This window comes from Chiloscyllium punctatum, chromosome 7 (assembly GCF_047496795.1).
Source record: "Chiloscyllium punctatum isolate Juve2018m chromosome 7, sChiPun1.3, whole genome shotgun sequence".
Taxonomy (NCBI): domain Eukaryota; kingdom Metazoa; phylum Chordata; class Chondrichthyes; order Orectolobiformes; family Hemiscylliidae; genus Chiloscyllium; species Chiloscyllium punctatum.
Genome location: NC_092745.1, coordinates 89,405,942 through 89,427,976, shown reverse-complemented (window position 1 = coordinate 89,427,976; position 22,035 = coordinate 89,405,942). Strand labels below are relative to the sequence as shown.

The 22,035-nt window shown below is 37.5% G+C and overlaps 1 protein-coding gene across 1 annotated transcript; it reads left to right on the top strand.

Annotated features, from left to right (window-relative positions):
• The first annotated feature begins 14,973 nt into the window (after positions 1 to 14,973).
• Positions 14,974 to 18,374, top strand: dmrta2 (DMRT-like family A2). The gene is made up of 2 exons (XM_072574270.1): positions 14,974 to 15,590; positions 16,920 to 18,374. Exons 1-2 carry the CDS (start codon positions 15,167 to 15,169, stop codon positions 17,789 to 17,791), a joined length of 1,296 nt encoding a protein of 431 aa, XP_072430371.1. The 5' UTR covers positions 14,974 to 15,166; the 3' UTR covers positions 17,792 to 18,374.
• Positions 18,375 to 22,035: the final 3,661 nt, after the last annotated feature.

Sequence of the window (22,035 nt, the reverse complement as noted above, 5' to 3'; positions counted from 1 at the left end):
CTGAGCCAATACTGGGCACAGGTATTGACATCCCTGAACCAGACAACATCCTGCATCCTTGCCACCCTCAATACTTCCTCCAAATGTTGTTCAGTCTGGAAAACCATAACCAAGGGAAGACAATTCATGGTTATCAGTAGGTGGTTTCTTTTCCCTTGCCCATATTTGACCCTGATGCCACGAGACTTCAAGGTTTCCAAAGCCACTGTTCATGGCTCCAAACTCAATTTTGATAACTTCTGGGACAAAGCCCTCCCACTGTATAATCACAGTTCTGCTGGCATCTTAGATCAGGCAGATGGTTTTGAATTTTAGGGTTTTGACATGGGGAATATAGCATGCACTGGCAGTTTCCTGTCCCTTAGTAGAAAAAATTGCAAATAAATTAAATTATTTTCCATACATAGAATGGGATCCTTTGTGTTGATACATGTAACACGTATATACATTGCACTGCAAGTCCAACAGTGTTTCCAATGCAATTCTTAGCACACAATTGGTAATATTTAGTCCATGTTGTCTAATAACTGAATCACAACTAATGTTGGATATGTATTGTGAGGTTTGAAAATACCCACTTTTTAAATTGTACAAGTTGGTTGCATATTTCCCTCTCCAAGTTTGGTTTCTTGTGAGTTAATCTTCATGAGCATAAGAAGAAAAGTTTTTATTTTGTATCACGTTTTAGCAATATTCAGATGTTACAGGCAGCTAACATTGTAAAAATACAAAAGCAAAATACTGCAGGTGCTGGAAAAATCAGCAAGTCTATGAAGACAGAAACATTTCACCTTAACGATCTTTGATCAGAATTTCCTGTTTTAATTAAAGGAAAGCATATACATTGAATCAGCAATAACAGGGAGTGATATAGTGTACATTGTTTCAACATTGTATTAACTTTAAAATCAATTAAATTAACTTGTCTTGCTGGAGGTGCATCAGGAAAAATATTTCAAATCATGGCAAAAGATATTCATGACTGGAGTCTTAGTTCAAGAAGCTGGACACAGAAAAAAAATTGAGGAGCCACAAGAATAATAGTTGTATTACATTTCTCAGGTTGGATTAAGATTCTGTATTAAGTTGTTGAACTGAAGAGTAATTTTAAAGCAAGGTATAAACTGCTTTCGGTATTGTTTAATTATGCATTGGATTTGGAATCAACCTTCTGTGGAGAAGTTAAGTCATTGCTCAAAGACAGCATTTGCAATCAATGCTTTAATTTTCAGTATGACCAGAGTCTAGGCATTGGTGACTAACTCTGCAATTCTTGGGTAAATAGTGTTGAGACTGTCATGATACCAGCATATCTGAAAGTTGAAATTCAGATTCAACAAGATCAAATAAATTTTATGTGGCTCCTAGGGAATCCAGATGGAATTTTGTAGCTGACAAAAGGAAAAATGTTCATGTCCTATTTAAGCACTGTATACTTTGTCTTTGAGATCAAACATTTGACCCAAGTAGAAATTTGAAAATTCTCTTCACTACTACCACATCAAGTGAGACATATTCTTATAATGCTGGATCATTGACTATTTCCCAACATCTTTTGGATTAATGAAAAAAATGTAAAAATGATAGGATATTATTTCATAACATGTTCATTGTGAAAGTGAATGTTGTGAAAGTTGCCATTGTTTGCTATCTTGTTAGACAGAGACATGCAAGTCGTGGTCAGTTTAACCTGAGGGCCATCATGCCTCAGGTGAGGTTGAGAAGGTAAGACCTTCATAGTGACTTCAGTTGATATGAGAATTGAACACACAATTTGGCATCACTCTATATTACAAACCAGCTATCCAAGCTAACCTACAGAAACTGCTTCAATGGGCATACTGATAGAAATTGCAGGAATTATGAGTACTGTCATTGTTTAAAGACAATACATCCGGTTCATATCATTGCATGATTGATTATTTTTTCTTGAACACATTTTGTCTCTTTTCATGTTTATATATAGTTTTACCTGTAAATAAATAAAGCTATCTTGTGCATAGTGTGCTAGCAACATGGTATCTATTATCACATCTGGCAACAAGAAAATATGTCTGTTCTCATGCACTTTCCAGTAAATAGTATTTCATGCATCACAATTAAATGTTTAACCTCAACCACATTAACTTGTGCATGGCAGTGAATAAACATCAAATGTTGGTTTATAATTGGCCCAATATAGTAGTACAAAATACACAATGAACAGATTAAGTGTATTGTGCAAAAGCATAAAGTGAGACCTGCATATGTCTATCCTAGCAATGCAATTAAGTTATCCAAATTCTTACAGCCCAATTTTCTGGAGTTAATTTGCCACTTAAAGATTGGATACCTCTGTTGTTCATTGTCAGATAAAAAATATTCATCAAGGTTTGAAACCTACAAGAAAAATGTTTGTATAAACATTAGCACTAAATATGCCTCACTATTGACTTCTACTTGGATTAAGCACCTTGTAAGCTCTAAGTCACCTATTCATGTAGCTTCTAATTCAACTCTTACATTTACTTTCTTTACCCATAAATGTCCACTGGAACTTTGATAATTAATGAAATATGCAGCATATATAGTAACTTAAATGGCTATAAATGTAATTATTTGAATGTGAGTTATTTGCATTTAGTTCAACATAATTTCTCAATTTTCAATAATGGATCATTCACAATTACAAAAATGTTTTGTCACCATGGCATTTAAACACAATTGAGTTGAACCTTAATCTTTTAATTTAATTTAAATTTTAAAAATCTTAAGGCCTTGAATGGCTATGAAAAGAAATCTATTAGGGTCATGTGAGAAGTCCAGGGATGCCTTTTCCAATGTTGGGAGAACAAATCACTGAACAAATTCCAAAGGTTTCAGGGTGTTGAGATGCGATTCTCAGTTGTGAGCATTAAGATATCTATTAACAGGAATTGTTGTTCATTATTAATCTCATTTATATCAAATTTCTCCTCATTAATAGGCAGGTTCCTATTGTACCATGCACTTGATAGAAACTGGGACACAAGAATTCCCAACACTAAAGTTAAAGCACAGACCTGGCAAATTCAGATCACTGCTTTCTCTTCTGGATCTCCATCTTAAACAGCAGTCACCAACATCTCAGGACATGTTATATGAGCAGTGACTACCTGCACCCCTTGCCATGGACATTGGCATTAGCCTGTCTTCACCATCATATCTCTGATCTCCTGATAGTACACTTCAATGCTACACATTGGAGCCCTCTAGCAGTTCTCATTCCAGTACTGCTGCAAAGATGCTTTGTGCCCATATAGAGGCACTCAACTCATGGATTGGACCAGGCATTTCAGGACTACTCAATTTCAGATGCTCGCTCACTTAGTGCCTACCCATAGGTTCACAATAGGCTAGACTGGTCATGAATTTGTGTCTGTACTGACACAGAGCCAAACAGCTTGTCAAGACATATATGTCCCTCCCCTCCGCTATCATCCTCCTGTAAAAACCATTCTCTCTCTCACTCAGCCAAGGACATGCGGGTCCTGGGCCTCCTCCATCGCCACTCCCTTACCTCCCCACGCATGGAGGAAGACTGCCTCGTCTTCTGCCTTGGGACCCTCCAACCCCAGGGCATCGATGTGAATTTCACCAGTTTCCTCACTTCCCCTCCCCCACCTTATCCCAGTTCCAACCTTCCAACGTAGCACCGCCCTCATGACCTGTCCTACCTGTCATTCTTCTTTCACATCTATCCTCTCCACCCTCCTCTCTGACCCATCACCTGCCACACTCTCAGCTACCTTTTCCCCAGCCCCACTCCCTCTCATTTATCTCTCCACCCCTTTGGCTCACAAGCCTCATTCCTGATGAAGGACTCTTGCCTGAAATGTCGATTCTCCTGCTCCTTGGATGCTGTCTGACCTTCTGCACTTTTCCAGTACCCAACTCTCTATTTTCTCCTAGCTTGTCACAGGGTGGACATGTTGCTGTAGTTAACCATGTTACATTAGTGCTCCACTTGTACCATGTGCCAATAACTGATGCAACAAGTCATTGCATGTGCTTCAATTAAATCGCCATGTTGAGGGGAGTACTGTTCAGTCATGCCAAGGGAGACACCCTTCAATCAGAAGGTCCCAGCAGAGAAAATCAAGTGCAGCCTTCAATACCACTCCAGGGGCTTGGCCATTATCAGGCAGCTACTTGGGGCAGTGAGAGTTAGGGTCTTCTCCACATGGGAGTAAGGAGCCAAATGCCAATTGCAGCACCATACTTTTTGCCTCTTTCCACCTTGTTATGGGCTAACATTGGTGATGTGGTTTTTGGAAGATTCTCCAAAAGGTATCTTTAGATTTGCTATATGACCACTAAATTGGAATAACAACAGAGAATGATTCATGTTGTTCGTAAATTTTGGTGATCAATTTTAATATGGACTGGTTCATAATAAGTTGGAGTTTAATGGATTTTAATAAGAACAAAATCATAGAGAAACTTAGCAGGTCTGGCAGCTTCTATGGAGAGAGGAATCGGAGTTTAACATTTTGAGTCAGAGAATCCTGACATCCTGAAGAAACCAGATTAGATTCAAAATGTTAAGTTGGTTTCATTCTGTGCTGAAGCTGCCAGACCAACTGAGTTTTTTTCTCCTAGTTCTTTCTGTTTATATTTCAGATGTACAGCATCTGCAGAGTACTTTGGGTTAATTTAGTTGGATTGTATTGTTTGTCATGGAATAATTTTTAAAATATGAGGGTGCCTATACAGTTGAATTGTGATCTTTTTGAGTTACAAATAGGGAATGGCATCTATTGTGCCATGAACATACAGGAAAATATCTTGAAGTCCATTCTCTTATTCTGAAATTAAATGCAACACTTTTTTCCCCACGACGTCTTTCTTTCCCCAGGGACGTGGAAGCTAGACTGTTGGACAGAAATACTGGATTATGAACCAGTTGAGTTGCTCCAACTAAGAATGTATATGAGTGCAGCAGTAAATAAAATACCATTTATTAGTGATGTCTTCTCAATTGTACTGTGTTAAATAATGAGACTCCTATCACAAAAGTAAGACAACTGATCTCTGTTTATTAATGTATACTTGAAAGTTGGCCTCTGGTCTCATAGAATGGAATCTAGCATTAATCTCCCCATGATTATATGATATATAAATATATTTTTTAAAAATGGCATTTTAAAAAAATACTAAGTGCAAAATATATTGAACTGTTACCTTATCTTGGTCAAATGCCCTGCAACAAATGATTACTCACGCTTGGAATTAAGTTTCGTAAGTACATTTTGTGCATTGGCCCTGCTGTGTGTATACATTTCCCATGCAGTTTTAATCAAAAGGGTCGATAGATCGGAGCCTATAGTTCATTGTCTGCTTTACACAGCCACGATCTTTGCTCATCAAAATCTGTGAAGTTACTGAAAGACAACCCCTGCCATCTGTACACGTGCTGTAACTAAAGTCTGAAAGTTTTTGCTTTGATGCCTGTCAGTCTTTTAGCACCGTAAAGATCACAGCCTGGAATTTGCAATGGCTTTGTGAGCTGTACTCATGGATTAATATTTCCAAGTGAATAAACGCAGGCAACAGATTTGACAAAAATGGTTATCGCGTAGTTTTAACGAGTTGCTCCAGGCAATTTTAGGTCTGTTGCAAGATCTTTCAGTTAAAAAAAACAACTATGGCATTTCTTTCATTCGCACGCATGTGTTTTTAAAAACCATGACTGAGGTCCGAAAACCTCAGACTGCGGGCAAAACTGCATTTTGGAGGAGATGGAGGATTAATCAAATATCTTTAAAAGCCGCACGCAGCCATCAGCCAGTCTGCTTATAAATCGCATAGTTAACATTTACTTGATGCAATCACTCTTGATAGTTGGACGTTAGTAAATGATTCGCTGGAAAGGGGCGATTATTGACAGCAGCGCAGCTAAATACTGAACATTTTAACTATGAGAAAACGGGATGTAATTTAACAAGTGTATCTTACATGACAAATAATGGTAACTTAACCACGATATATACTTTAGTGAGTTTATCTTTCTGCAAATAAATTGCTGCATCACAGCTAGTCCGTGTTAAACACGCATTTGTCGAGAGTAATATCACACTCCAGTGGTGACTAATGGAGTTGTTCGGCAAGGAAACTATAAATTTGTCGTATTAAATGAAAACGCAAGCTCCAATAACTTTGCAATACTTCGGGCCTTTTTGTACAGAATACTTACTTTAGCATATATTGGTGGCCTTAACAATCAAAGTCGTTCCTGAAGTGTGTGTGCCATGCCTCTACCTAAAATTACTTTTGCTTTGTTCTTTAAAAATATTCCTGCTCGAATATAATCATATGTGTATTTTTAATATAACGTGTTTCCACTATTTACACTTTAAGTAGTGGCAAGTTGTAAAAGTGCCGCATCGCCTCAGTATGCATTGTATTTAAAACATAATGTAACTGTCAAACAATGCTCTGCTGAAAATTTCTGGATAAATTTAAAAAAAATTGATTTGTAAAGTATGTATGTTAAGTTGATTGAATAAGTTGACATCGCTGGTACTAAGCGATACTGATGATCTCGCCTGATCTTCACATTCAAAATGTTGATGTTTATTTGTATATATTATATTTTTGGAATTGCTTAGGTTTTAAAAATATTGTTCCTATAAGGCTATCATTCATGGTTATGTAAGAGAGGAATGAATTATACGAAGTGCTTTCAATTGGTTTTTAAAATTAGCACATTAGGGTTGACACAGTTAATAACTCGAAGCGAATCTACGCTTTTTGGCGCAAATCACGCAACTAATTGCCTTTTTGTATATTAGCAAGGAATCTAACCTTTCAAACTTCTCAGGTAAAGGTACTGATCATTCAAATGAAGTGTCAGATTTTCTTAAACATGAAATATGCCTTAAAAAGAACAGGTCCTGTAGTGTCCGGTTGCCACGCTACAAATTCAGAACTGTTCTGCACTGTGGTCAAATCTGGTCTTTTTGCCATTTTATTTGCAACACACGACTCCTTTCAGATTTGTCCAGACTAAATAACAGCCAGCTGTACAATCCTCCGTATCAAAGGTAAAGCCTGATGAGAATATGTCAGGGCTGGATGGAAATCAGTCTCTCATTTAAAGTGAGGTAGACTTGAACATGTTTTGATGTAAATGCTGTAGTTCAAACAATGGCAATGTCATTCTCTTGCACTTGTTTTTCTTCAGGAAGAGGAATGTTATTTGTAAGTCAGGCTTGACTATGTCAAACACACAATAAATAAGCAAGCTAGCGTTTTAATTAAAAACTAATCAATAGATATTGATACTGACACAATAGAACAGGAACTTCTAAACCTCCCGGCCTCTGTCACAGTAATGTTAATTGCACCATCTTCCTAACAATGAGTGAAGTTTATATTTCTATTTGCTGTCATTTTTCAACTGTTAATATTTAACAGTAAAATTGTACACTGTTTACCTCTGTTTGTACTTCATCTAATTAATTACCAAGAAATTGATGCATTTTAATTAAATACTGGACAAGACAACACGCTAGGGTATCGAATCCTTTTTTTCATTTCGAATGAACAGTTACTGATCTCCCAACTGAAGCTAACATCTTAATGAAAAGAAAAGTTTATATTCACATCCATGCGCTAATATTGATGTAATTACATCTACACATAAAGGAAAACAGGCGGAGCATTTCTGGAGATATAGGCATTTATATTTGTATTCCTAGTTTGACTATGATTGGAAATAAGGTATTTTCAATCCACTGGTTGTTAAATACATTACCTTCATGAATGTTTATATAAAATACAACATGCGTTAAACAACGTGAAATCTTATGGTAGCGTATACAAATCCGAATGAAAATTCATTCGGAATAAATCAAAGCTAAGCAATTAGCCTTCTGCCCACCGTGTTAATTTAAGTTTATCGTCTTCAGACCTTTTTTGTATAAAGGGAAGCCGGAGTTTTGTAATATACAGCTATTTCTTTGTTTTACTCGTGGACCTAATTATTGAAAATTGCACATTGTTTGAGTTACTGGCTACTTTAGTGTATATTATTTCATGTCCTTTACATTGAACTCCAGATAATTAACTTCAAGTTTTGTTGTCGGGAATTGTCTTTACTATAACCCTTTGTCTTTACTATAACCCTCCTACTGGAGCTGTAAATCTGATAAACTACTTGGCAACTACATCTCCCGTCTCCTTTTAAAAGGAGCTGGCTGGAACGGTGAACGTCTATGCTGCAAGAAACGGCTTCCTTGGAAGCTTTGGCGTGCGAACAAAGTAGCATAATTATTGCTTCATAATTGTACTCTTTTTCTTTAGCTTTTTATAACATTTAGAATCAGCCACGCTTGGAATCAGAATGGTTGTGACATTTAGGACCGGAGTAATTGTGTGGAACACTTCAAGTTTAAAAAACAAGTCTAATACAACTCCGAAGGCTAAAGAATACTCCTTTCAGCGAACACATTGAGTTTTGATTTCGGACAATGGTGTTTCTCAAATTTCTTCCAAAACCTGCACCCATCTGTGATCTAAATGCAATCTTTTTTCCTCTTCAATTCATTTGGCAAAGACGAAGCAGATGTATGTGACGGGGTTTGAATTTTAATTACAGCGCATACCTGGTGCACAAGAAATGAAAACCGTTTTCATGTTGAAGAGACCAAATAAGTATCCTTAATATTTAACTTGTATTGAGATTATATAAACTTTAATCGACTATTCTAATACCATTTGAAACGAATCATATTTAATGACTTTGGTCGACCAGATTAAATATTCCTATGCATTATTATCTCATTAGGATCTTTTTCATTGCAGTAATCAGCACTATTTTTGCTTAACCCTAAAATAAACTTATTTTTAGTTGCATAAAAAGACACGTGCTATTGCTATTGCTGTTGGCAGTTTCCCATTAAACCAACGCGTCTCCTTTGTAAACAGTTTTGAAGCTCGTCTCTCAAAGATGTGGTGCACAGACCGCCGTTTTAAGTGATCAATTAGTACTTTGTAGATGTTTGTTCCTACAGTTGCCGTAGCCCCTTTCAGAATGATCAGTGGTGCAGTTATAATAACATGCAACTTTTTTTCTCTTAAAGCCCTCTATTCACATTACCTCAAAGTGCCTTTAACCGGCGCAGAGGTGCGAAGATAAAATTGTCTGACGCTTTAATCCATGCCCGAGGGGTTGGAAAATAAAGAGGCAGAAATGGTCCTAAAAGAACCAAAAACCCACACAATAGCTGTGGGAATCTGGTCAGAGTTACTCATTTCGGGCTCTTCCTTGGAAATCCATCAATTAGAAATAAGAGCATTATTAAACGGAACTAGCGGATTTCTTTAAAGGTGAGGCTGTTTGCTTAAAAAGCCATTCACTTTCTAAACTTGAAGAGGTCCGACACGCTGCCAGCAGCGATTCTTGAAGGCGATTAAACAGAATGAATTGGCCATGGATAGCCTTCTGTCAGATATTGCCTTTAACCCAACTCCGATAAAGAACAATGTGTAACCTTTGTTATGCGAGGTGCCATATTTTAAGAAATTTAGGTAAATCAAATTACGATCTTAAATTACATCATCAATTCGTGCAAAACCCTACACCCTCGCACATTTATTACACACAACCATGCGCGAATGATCGATTTAGTACGTTTTTATGGTAAAATCGCCTCAAATGGAGTTTTGTTGAAAGCAATACGAGAAAATATTAATGTGTATAATAGTTCATCAATGCAATATCAACGCACAAACATGCTGGAATTACAACTTAGATTAAGCGTATATTTTCTGCTGTAAACGTATTTTCTGTTGTAGACGAGCGGGATCATCAAAATATAAATACAACAAAATAAATAGATTATCTTTTTAAAAAGGGAGAACATAACGAGCACGTTACTATTAAACAACGTATTAATTAACAGCACAGCACACAAATGAACATGTATAATTAACATTAATTATTTGCATAACAAGGGAAATATTGAAAAGTAGAAATTGTACAGTCCAGTTTTGTATTCTACAGGTATTTTAGGTTTTGTGAACTGCCTTAAGGGAAGGATTGCATTTGTGAAGAGGACATTATCACATGCCCTTTGCTTTTCAAAGAGGTTAACAACCTAATGAACACTTAGTTAGGAGACGAAGCGTGCATAAGTGCTGGGTTTCCCAAAGCTTATCTGATGTTAGATGTGCTACTCTAACCTTGTAGTAACCTAATTGTTTCAGCTCCCGCTCCGGGGAGCGGCTCAATGGCAATCGGGGACTGGGCAACCTTCAGGTGGGACAGCAGTAGCCAGCAAGCCGTGAGAATGCCGCACTAGGGAGCTCGGGTCAGCAACATGCTGCTACATATGTTGGGTCAATCTTTTCCTTTGTGAAAATTTAAAAACCTGGAAAAAACTCAATCGTCTATGGTTTTAAGAAAATGTTCCTGGATTTGCTCCAGAATAGTTTATAAAGACTCGCTTGTTCAAAGGTGAATTGTTTGAAGGAAAAACAAGTGATTCAGTCACAGTGAAACTATGATTCGATTTAAACCAGACCATAATAAATACGGGTTAACCAAATATCAAACCACATTTACAATTTACAGCCTTTTGAAGGCTAACCCATTTAACAAGATGAAGTTTGACAGTTCGTTAGCGTGTGTACTAATGAATTTGGATGATGTGTGCACACGTTTCGTTTGTGTGCATATATAAGGGATATGTGTACTTCATTTGCTTATATAACTCTATCCTTTTCATGCTATATTAAACCGCATGAATACATCTATACTGAGACCAGTAATTTGTTTACTTTCTAATATGACATTGCGCGTTTAAAAAAAAAGCATTTCTTAAAAGTATTGCCCGACAGACCTGCATGAAACACGATAGTTTCATGATCTTGAAGTAGGAAATATATGTTTTATTTTCGTCCTTTGTAAATGTATATAACATCTAGAACGCTGGGAATCATTAGGGTTTCTTTTTTGAAAAGTAGCTTATGTTGTAATTCGAACCGTACGAAACATGGTAATCAACACCATTGACATCAACTGCGCGGTGATATCAGGGTGCAAAAACTTTAATATTGTGTAAACCTACTTGAGTGACGTTTGCCGAAAGCGAGCATCAAAATCGGATGTCTTCGAGGTAATTTTCATTGGTGTAAGATTCGTCCTGAGATAATTACTTTTAATGTCAAAAAGATTTAGTTTAATATCATCTCTATTAGACTCTTGGCTGGGTAATTAAAGGTGCAGATTAAACCAGCGGGAAACAGATGGCATTTACTTACACTGATTCATTCAGTAAACAATGAAAAAGTCAATGGAACAGCCCTGGAACAAATGAAACCTTAAAGACCACTTACATTAGCAGGTACATGAGGACTGTCATCTATGAAAGGGAAAGAGAACAGATAATAAACACTTACGGATAATTCCAGCGGAAAAAAAAGACTACTTACATAAGCATTAATATTGGTCAGTTTTGTTACTTAATTGACAGCCAGTAGTGAGAATATTTACCGAATAATAGCGCTGTGATAACTTTTCAATGGATATATAAATAATTTAGTTAAATTCAAACATTGTACTTGCAGTATGTTTGAAAATGTTTTTATAATTAATTACACAATTAAAGATATTGAACTGTGGTTTTCACAAAACCATTGTCGAAATAACAGAAAAGAATAGCCGGTCACGCATTAATAGAACAAGTTATTCAATAGCCACATTTATTTTCATTTGTTAGGAAGAAACCGGCCTCCAATGTTGCACATGCTTCGGAGAGGACAATACACAGTGTCCATATATGATTGCTCATGTATTTTTAAAAAAGACGGCACAACGTATTTAGTTAAAACTAGATAAGCATTGTTTTGAATGGAGTGCTACATTGATCTCTGCTTTTCGCTTTTAAAGCGGATAAGTTCATTTGAATAAATAGGGATGAAGGTAGATGGACTTCTATTTTCTGTACTTTAATAAAAAACATTTTTGGAACATTCCAGATCAGGCCCGTTACCGGGAGAAGCGCTGGCAATCGCATCTTTCTTCCATGCGCACACAGTGGTCACACAAATTCCAAGTAGTTTGGTTAATTGTGCAGAATATCAGCGGAGCGAAGCCTTTTGTTTCGATACATTCGGTACGAATCAATTGACATTGAATATTTAGATGTTTTAACCAAATAGAGCATTAATTGAAAAGAGGTTACGTTTCTGACTTAGTAAAATATACAGTAGTGATGTTTCCTTCTTATAGGCAAAATACGCTTTTCTAACCATAGCCAAACCTACAATGTCAAACTACTTTATGGCTCCAAAAATGTACACACTTGGTACTTGCACCGACATTATTATTTCACTCCCGTCATTTTGTTTTCAAACTTACTTTAATCCATGCATTGATTAAGATGCATTTAACTTTGTCGGGTATGCAACTCAGTCGTTGCTTGATTTCACGTAAAATCTTGGCACTTGAACAGAATGTGATGCCACGATTAAGAGAAAGAGCTTGTGTCTTGAATGCTACTGTTTTCAAATTGACCGACCCATGTCCATTGATTTTTATAACTGTTCTGATTGTATTCGCATCGCTAAAAAATTGTGCAAATCTGAAACAAAGTGTGATTTTGTGAAACGATTGCGTTCAGTGTTTGGAATCGCTCAAAGACTGAAAATGATTGGTTAAAAACAAATCAGTCTGATAATATTTATTGCTTGTATTTCTCTTCTCAGATGCTGACTGATCGACTGTGCATTTCATATTTTCTGTTCTTAATTGCGATAGGTATTAAGAAATACTTCGGAATGTTTAAAATAGAAAATGCAAACGAGATAGGCAACCTGTACATTCCAGCAGCAAATAGCCTTTGGCAGGATTGATAAATTAATCTGCTTGAATTCTCCACACTACATTCGATTTAATAAAACTAAAAATCAACATTATATTTCTCCAGCCAAAACTTTATGATTTCACATATCCAATTAGCAGTCCACATCACGTGAATGACTACCACATAGACCTGAATTTCAGGTCTTTCTCTTAATTAAAACCGCGTCCCGCAATTCTTTGGTATCGAGGCGCGAAATTTACTCCAAAGAATCTAGTCGATTCAGGTTAAACGATGCATCTTGCAGTGAATAAACGCGAACAGTGGATGAAATTACCAGTTAAATTACCCCGAGTGCTCTCATCAGGGAGGAGCTGTTTGGCAGCTGATTGATTGATGTTAGTTTGAAGAATGGCAGCTCGGCAGGACCTTTGTAAATTTAATGTATTTTTGTTGATTACGCCAATATAAGATACACTTGGTCTAAACTGTTTAACCTATTGTTTCAAATAACCTTGTGCTATTTAGATATACTCTGTTGTGTTGCAAACGCGCAACGCAGGGACAATTAATTAATCAATTGGATAGCTGTGCCTGTTTTGTCAATTAATCTTAATTATCACCCATTACAGAAACAAAATAAATCACACTCGAATGTTTAACTTAGTACACTGTTGTTCTGAAGGCACATTTGTGGCTTTAATAAACATCGATCAGTCTTCTTAGAAACTGCCTTCACATACATAGTCAGACGTCACACACATTTTGCATAGAGGTTTTAACAGAAATGCTGTAACTAATACGGAGCTTCTCCGTTGTTTCAGCATTAAATTAAAATTTGTTTTTTTTTCTATTTGAACGGTACAGGTCATATAGTAGCTGAAACTTCGCTCTTCCACTGTAATGTTAAGTTGTCCATAAGGCGTTCTCTGTTCCCACATGTCTTCAGTTATACAAGTAATGCAGAACAACGAGAGCAGGAATAATAAAATTAAGTTACATCTTTTAATCATAAACAAAGTCTGCGTTGGGATAGGAGCAACAGTTAATATCCACCGCCATTTCCGGAACATAGTTCTGCGGCTGTATGAATCGCATTATTGTTGCCTCACTCGCCAGTTACGCGTTGCTCTTCCACCCGGGATGTTGTAGGATTTTGTTTTGGAAAGAGGAAAACAGAAGATTGCCTGAAATGAATTATGCTGGCCAAGGTGGAGCTCACCATTACGGTTTATTTATATAGATTTGGTGGGGTGGGAGTGCTATTTGGAATACAAAGCATCTTCGTAAACATTATATAAACGGTACAGTTTATATTGCAATTGCTTCGAGCAGATAGGGCGTACTCAAAACTTGATAAGCAAAATGTAGGCGAACCTTCAAGGCGCTGAAGAATTCTCATGCTTTTTACTGCTCGGGTCGACAGCTTTACCTTCACTCTCCCATAATGAGTGAATAACGACTGTTGTTTATTTTTAAAACCTGCTGTCCAACTTTATCAAATGTTTCACGTACAATTTAAAGCTATCATTTAATTTACCACATTTTCAATAATTTGTTGCCCACCCTCCTTTACGCTCCCAAACGGAAAACAACTTTTATTTTATCGATTCGAACATGGGAAAAGTGAAAAAGCTGGTTTGCCCAAGACAGATCTCGAACGTACAAACAGAAGTATAGTCTCTGTTTTGCAAACTGTATCTGTTGCCGACAGAATATTAAAAACCCATTGCAATTACCAGTGGAAATAATTAATAAAGCGTTACTTACCCAGAATTCAACGTCGGAGTTACTCAGTAATTACATCATCATGATCACGACTGCCTGCAAAAGAAAGTGGAATTTCACCTTTAGTTACTGTTGTTAACTGCACCAACGTCTCCAAACAACGCCCGGTGTAAACTAAAGAATGAAGTTGCTGTTTAAGTTTAGTTTGGGTCTCAGTTGTACCTGTAAGATACTGTTGTAGTTTGCACTTGGTTATTTTGGAAGGTTCAGGTGGACACTAGGTAACAGTAACCAGAGCCAATCAGGAGTGTGCTTTCAGCCGCGTGCCATTCGGCCAATCGCAGGCGCCACATGTTGTCAATTTCAATCTAATGAAAACGTAACGAGCAACAATAGAGAGAGCGCGGGAGTGGACTCATTGAACCTCTGTATCCAGCAGCATTAATGCTAATACCGTCCATATCATCGCCTTCTCCCACACCGATCTTAGCGCCTCTCCTAATCTTCCCTGTGCATTAATACGTGGTTGTTGCAACAGTTTCCAGCACAGTAGTTTGAGATTGAAAATTAAGACAAGAAATTGACATTTAGCAGCAATCTATTCTTAAGTAATGGAATTGCGCACGGAGCTCTCGACTAGCCAGACTACTCCGACAGCAATACCTGTTTCAGTATCGGGGACTCTACTCCGTGCTCCGCCTCTGCTCCTACGTGCCACCGAAAAGTATCCCAGGACTCCCAAGTGCGCCCGCTGTAGAAACCATGGGGTCGTCTCCGCTCTGAAGGGCCACAAACGCTACTGTCGCTGGAAGGATTGCATGTGTGCCAAGTGTACCCTGATCGCTGAAAGGCAGAGAGTGATGGCGGCTCAGGTAGCCCTGAGAAGGCAACAGGCGCAGGAAGAAAACGAAGCCCGGGAGCTGCAACTTTTGTACGGGACGGCGGAAGGATTGGCCATTGCAGCTGCCAACGGCATGATCCCATCCCGATCTTCTTACGATGTGTTTGGCTCGGTCTGTTCCGAGGGTAGCACAGGTAACACCTTCTCCCAAAGTTTATAAAACTTTCATTTAAGCCACTGTAAGGTCCTTGCTCATGTTTACAGTAGTTCGTGTGGCTCTGTTCAACTTAGTGAGGTCGATCGATAAATTCGAGAACGAACCCGGATTTGTGGGAAGGTTTCTGCCGCAAAACCTTATTCACTTCAGATCGTGGTAACAATACATTCACTATTAACCCGCGCGCCGTGTACAATTACATATTTTCCAAATAATTAAATAGTAACCGTTAAAGTCAAACTTACAAATACAATGCTGCTCGGAAATACGTTTCATTTGAAGATATGGGTAACTCCACAGTGTCCTGGCCTCGGCTATCCCTGAGCCGCAGTGGAATTCTCCAGGCCTCAGACACACAGTGTAGGTAGTTTAGATGTAAAACCTGGATTAAGAAACGCAGTTTTAGAATTGTAAACCTTCACCCACTGACGATTTAGAGAAAAGAAATCTTCTGTGAAAACTGGTATGTGATTGTTTGTTTGTTTTGGAGAATTACACTTTTCGGATTGCGGTTGTCTTTACTTCAGAAAGCATTCAATTCAATTTCTCGCATACAGATCACAATTGTTTGTACCATTATATAATCATGGAACAAGAATGGGAATAATGCGATTCTGGTGCTTATTTAAATAACTAGTATCATGTATCAAATGATGGTGATATTCAGGGACAATTTAACAACGTTTGTTTATTTTAAAATTGATAACAAGAAAACAGTATCACTAAACAATTCCACGAAAGACAACTTAGCAAACAATTATACTGTCATATTATTGGGGAATTGGCTTATTTAGCAATAATTGATACAACAAATTGTGACCCCACCAAACTTTTGTCTGGTCTCTGCTCTTCAGATTTGTTTGCTTGCCTTTTGTTTAACCAGAGAAGTCACTTATGGAGACCCTGAGAATTAAAAAGCTTTATTCAATTGAAAGTAACGATTAAGAAGCAAAATAATTAACATACTATTAAAAAAACGTTTAAACGAACCACCAGTAACTGAGGAACAGTTTCAGCGTTCAGACTTGTTTTGGATATATAACATTAAACTATAATATTCTGATGTGGTCACATGTCAAATACATTTCCTGGTGCCAAATTGATGGTTGTCAAGTATCGACTCGTGCTCGCCACCAGAAATTTCCAAAATTCCATTGTCTCTTCGTTATCCTTAATTTCAACTAGAATGTTTTTGTTATTGAATGCATTTATAACTAATTATAACTGTTCAACAATGATTTCCTTTTTAAAAAAAGTCAATTTGCATTATCACAGTTTAAGATCTTTTAAATCTCTTGGTTTGCAGAAACTAAACTCCAGAAGTATGAATTATTTCAAAAGAGTCTGATGCCGCGAGCTGGTTCTCCTCAGCAGTCCTTAGTGAAGCCGATACCGGGTGACAGTGAGCCGGGAGCAGGTAGTGTACCTGGGACCTCGTCGCCAGACGTTCGCCATGGATCTGGATCAGAGAACGGAGATGGAGAATCATTTCTTAGTTCTCCCATCTGTAAAGTTCTTAAAGAAGGACAGGATAGCCCAAGGACCATCACGCCACTGGGCTCTGACTCTGGGTCAGAGACAGAAAAAGATGAGAGAGACGGTACCCCCTCCACAGGTGCCCGTCAGAGGACTCCAATTGAAATTCTAACCAGGGTTTTCCCCTCACACAAGAGAAGTGTTCTAGAGCTAGTCCTGCAAGGTTGCGGAGGGGACGTTGTCCAGGCCATCGAGCAGATTCTGAACAATAGAGAGCAAGAAAAGGTTTCCGAAGAAACTTGGCACCGTGATAGGACTCATCAGGCTGTCCAAGGACCTACATCACATCGGCCTCTGGTAGCTGGGGCAGTGCCGCCTGCCATTGGGACGCTGGGCAACAGGTCTGCTTTTTCACCCCTGCAACCTAACGCGGCCCACTTTACTGCAGATCCCAACGCCTATGCCATTGGACCACATCTAGGACTCAATCCTCTTCGCTTAGCGTATTCGGCCCATAGTCGGGGACTTGCTTTCATGACCCCTTATTCAACAACGGGCCTTGTCCCAACACTGGGCTTTCGTCCACCAATGGATTACGCCTTCAGCGACCTCATGCGAGATAGGTCCAACTTGCACAAAGATCAAGTGTACACTAATGGACTTTACGGATCAGTTGTAAATAATAACCCGGATAAACAGTAAGTTGCAACACTCTCTCAGGCGTCTTAAAATTTGACAAAGCACTGGCCGAATTGTTCGAAACTGTCCCGTGCCTACGTGATTATTATAGAACATGCATTGGAGAAAGTTAAATATTTAATAAACATGATTGTACAATAAAAGTGCTGACGTGCAATTTTGTTAACGGTATACTTCGCTGGTATTGTAATTAATAGCCATACTCACGAAATTCCTTTTTTGATTATTGTGTACGTAGATACGAGTGTAATGTCTATAAGGAAAACTGACTTAATTCTAAATTATTAATGTAATATGTAGAAAAAAAAGTTATTCACATGGAACAGCGGAATGCGCTCTTACGTACCTTTGCAAAGGTGCAGATTAAATATATTATAGACTTTTGAGCTGGGACTTGCTTTGCGACTGTTTCTTTCAAGTAGACTTTGGCAAATGTGTATATATCAAACGTAAGGGTAACTAACTGCATTTGTAATTGTACGTAGGCAAAGGCTACAGCAGACGGTAGTATAATGTTCAGTCATCTATTTACATTGTATATAGAAGCTTGGTACTGGTCTGTGTTGATTCTAGCATTTATTTTCATGTAAACAGTCAAAGTTATGTGTTTGCATTTGATAGAAATAAAAGTTATTTTGTAAACAAATTCCTGGACACGCATTTTGATTTAAATATTTAACCAAAGCTGACAGCACAATAGTATTTCGAAATTACACCGTTCTTGTCGATGAGAAGAAATCTGAAATATTTAGTTGTGGTCATCGAAACTCCAGAATCGAAAAAAAGTTGCAGCAAATTTCTGATTTCAGCCAATACATAAAATTGGTGAGGTGTTAATTTTTTTAGGAGTATTAAGAATTGTTTACAAAACTAGTGAAGAGCAAAGGACCCGTGAAATGTCTGATGTTTGTAACTCAGACCGAAGAATACATCCCAGTGACATTAAAAGTTTATGACCGTCTACGTACAATCAAGAATGGCTCGCTGCATTGAATTAAGATTGCATAACTCATCAAACTCGTAACCATGGCAACCTAATCCTGCTAAACGGCACTCTGGCTGAGTTGATCTATTTACTTTCTTGCATCAAGTATAACTGGGTAAACATGATGTCTAAAAGGACAATGTTCAAATTGCACATACCGCTCATATACTGATGCCCAGAAAGGGACAGATGAAACTTGTTCAAACAGGGAAATTTCTATAAACTGCACGGATTAATTTCTGCCTCATTTTTTAAATGGCCAGTTTGTGTAGTTTCAGACAAATATCGCTGTTTATGTTTTTTAAAAATGCAGCACATTCTGCGCCATTTTACTAGACTCCATAATAATCCCGTTATTTCATCCAACCCACATTTATGCAGGCAATATGACAAAAGTTTGTCCAGATCTTTCAGGCAGTGAAACATAATATGGCTACAATACAATGATTTAATAAACGGAGCTTTAATAACAAGCTAATTTGATTGGGCTGCCTAATTCCACTTTAATTGAAAAAAAACTGTATTTAAGATGGTAGCAGCATGTCTGTACCAGGAAAGTGGCCAACATCTGAACAAACCTTCACAGCTGAATTTGTTCAGGATGAGTTTGTATATCTGGGATTACTACCATGGGCGTTAGGATACACAGGGCTGCCACCGCGGTTATGTAAGGTCACAACATTTGGTTTTTCGTTCGGTCTCTCTCAGACTGCAGGTTATTACAGACAGCACTGAAGGTTTCACCTACTTCAAACCCGAACGTTGATATGAATCTGATTTTCACCACATCCGGCTCTGGAATGAACAAGCCTTCAACCTTTTTGATGCCACTTTGTTTAATTAATTGCAAACATATTTACATTGATAAACGAGGCATTACTAAACGTAAGATTGTGGGAATATCGACTCGATATATTCCAGAAATACTTACAAGCGCGACAATCCGGGCCTTCCGCCCAAGTATCTCGCAGACATGTAAAGCTGGTGTTTTACGTCATCAAAATTGCTTTGAAAGATGGGTTCAAATGATAAGTCATTTAACGTCATTCCTTAAAACAGTTAGAAGCCACAATGTAGTTACTTGTTCAGTAGTTTTAAAGATTAAGAAAAGCGTAAGCTATTAAAGATTAGGACATTTATTATTCATAAATTTTTAATATTCAATGAAAATCGGAACAAAACTGATTGTCTCCATTTCATCAAAGCGTGTCGAAGGGATATAAATGTCATTTGAAGGGACTTATTCCTTGAAATATATTTAACTTCTTGATGCGTATTTGGAGAATGCGCTGAGAAATTATAATTACAAGTACAATATCAATATTAAATAATTCCGAGGCAAATATAAAACCAGTTGACTGAGTCTAGAGTTTAAAGAGGAGATGGTCTGAACAGAGTATTAGCAATGCCGTCACTTGTAGAAGAAAACACTTTATAAATTTAGATGGTCGATAAACCTTTGCTTCCCTCGAAGACTCGCGTTACATTGTTCGCATTTAATTAAATGGCAAATTTTGTAACAAGAACCAATCAATGCGTTTTAGCATTTTAAAATCATGGTTATTTAAATTATTTAATAATTTGGGTAGTAACTCGTGATAAAACGCAAACTGACCCGAAAGCGGCTGGTGAAATATTTGAATGTCCGGGATTATGAATCAATATTAAGCATTTGAATTGACGAAACCCGACAACTAGAAACAAATTTCACACAAAGTGTTCGGTTTCCTAACAGGTCAGACAAAGTCACTGGTTAGAACTGAAATGTGCGACTGCATCAATTACGATATTTGCTCATAGAAGACCTAGGAACAAACAGGAAAAGAAGTTTCTAAATGCCCAAGCCAGTTACATACAATACTAACTCATTGCCTTTCAGATGAAATTCCTGGCGATTTTGCATCATTGTGAGCAATATACCTATTTAGGTTTGTTTTCCATTTTTAAAAAAAGCGTTTACTGAGTTTTATACGAGACCCTTCAGCTAAGAAAAAAAATTAAGGCCTAGTTTCTCACAAAGTAGTATGGACTAAAGAGCGAGCTTTTCACTGAATATTTGCAAGGTAGTGCAGTTCCCGTTGTCCGCTTACTGTTCAGGTCTCGATTAGAACAGCTAGCGGTTTAGTTTCGACTATTTAGTGTGCCCGCGATTTTAAAAAAAGATTTACTTTACAATCTAAATTCACTGCTAAAATGATGAAGTCACAAATATTACTGACACGTTGAATAATGTATTTCATTTGTCTTTTTGGTGAAATGTCGAGTGTTAAATCTCGCAGGTGCCTGGAAACTAATGACGCAAATATCACCAACCTGTCTTTGATACAGCGTGATGCAGAAAAAGGAAAATGACAAGTTTGCTGGCCGCACCGGGTGAGTTCCATTTGCAGCAAATCGTTTAGAGGAGATTAATGGAGTTGAGCTGTTCATAGAGTGATTATATATTTTTTAACTTTCAGGAATAATCTGCAGGCTTTATTCCTGAAGAATGCGTTAGTGTCAGGTAAGAGTACTCCGTTATTTTGACGACACAGACGTTAGCTGCACGTATTTTCCTTTCATTTTTGTCTTTGCATGCTTTCATATTACTGTCGACATAAACTACCGACATGTTCAGTTCGTAAAATCATAAATGTGCTGCCGAATGCGATTATTAAAGTACTTATTCAAAAATGTTGATGGTAGAATTAAAAGCAGAACAACCTGTAAAGATAAATAACCTGTTTGTTTTATTTTTTTAAAGTGTAAGTTTGAAGCATAACTTTAAAGCATGCTCTTTAGCTAAATTAATTAGTGCATGCATTTAATGACAAAGCAATTTTGTCACAGTACAACTGCAATGAGGGTTGTATTCATTTCATGTTTTTCACAAATTATGATGTTGAAACGATGTTTCATTCTAAATCCACCACAAATAACTGTTGAAAATTAATTTGTGTCGGATTTATAAAGAAAAATTAAGCACTGAATTCAAAGCGCCTCCCTCTATCTGCTTCTTTTGTGCTTGAGCGCCCCCTTATGTCACAAGTATCTAATGGCAGCTAATGGTATCAGGAGGTCCTGCCAGCGTTCACTTAAAAGATATTATTCATTTTTTTGTTCATATTCATAAAATTTAGGCCTCGCATAACGCACTGAAAAACACCTTGAAAATCTTTAGTACATTAAAGTAATTATGTAAAGTAATTTTTTTTGGCTGTGAGGTCAATGCTCATCAATAATAATATTGCTTCAAAACCTTTGGTCACTAAGACACAAGGGA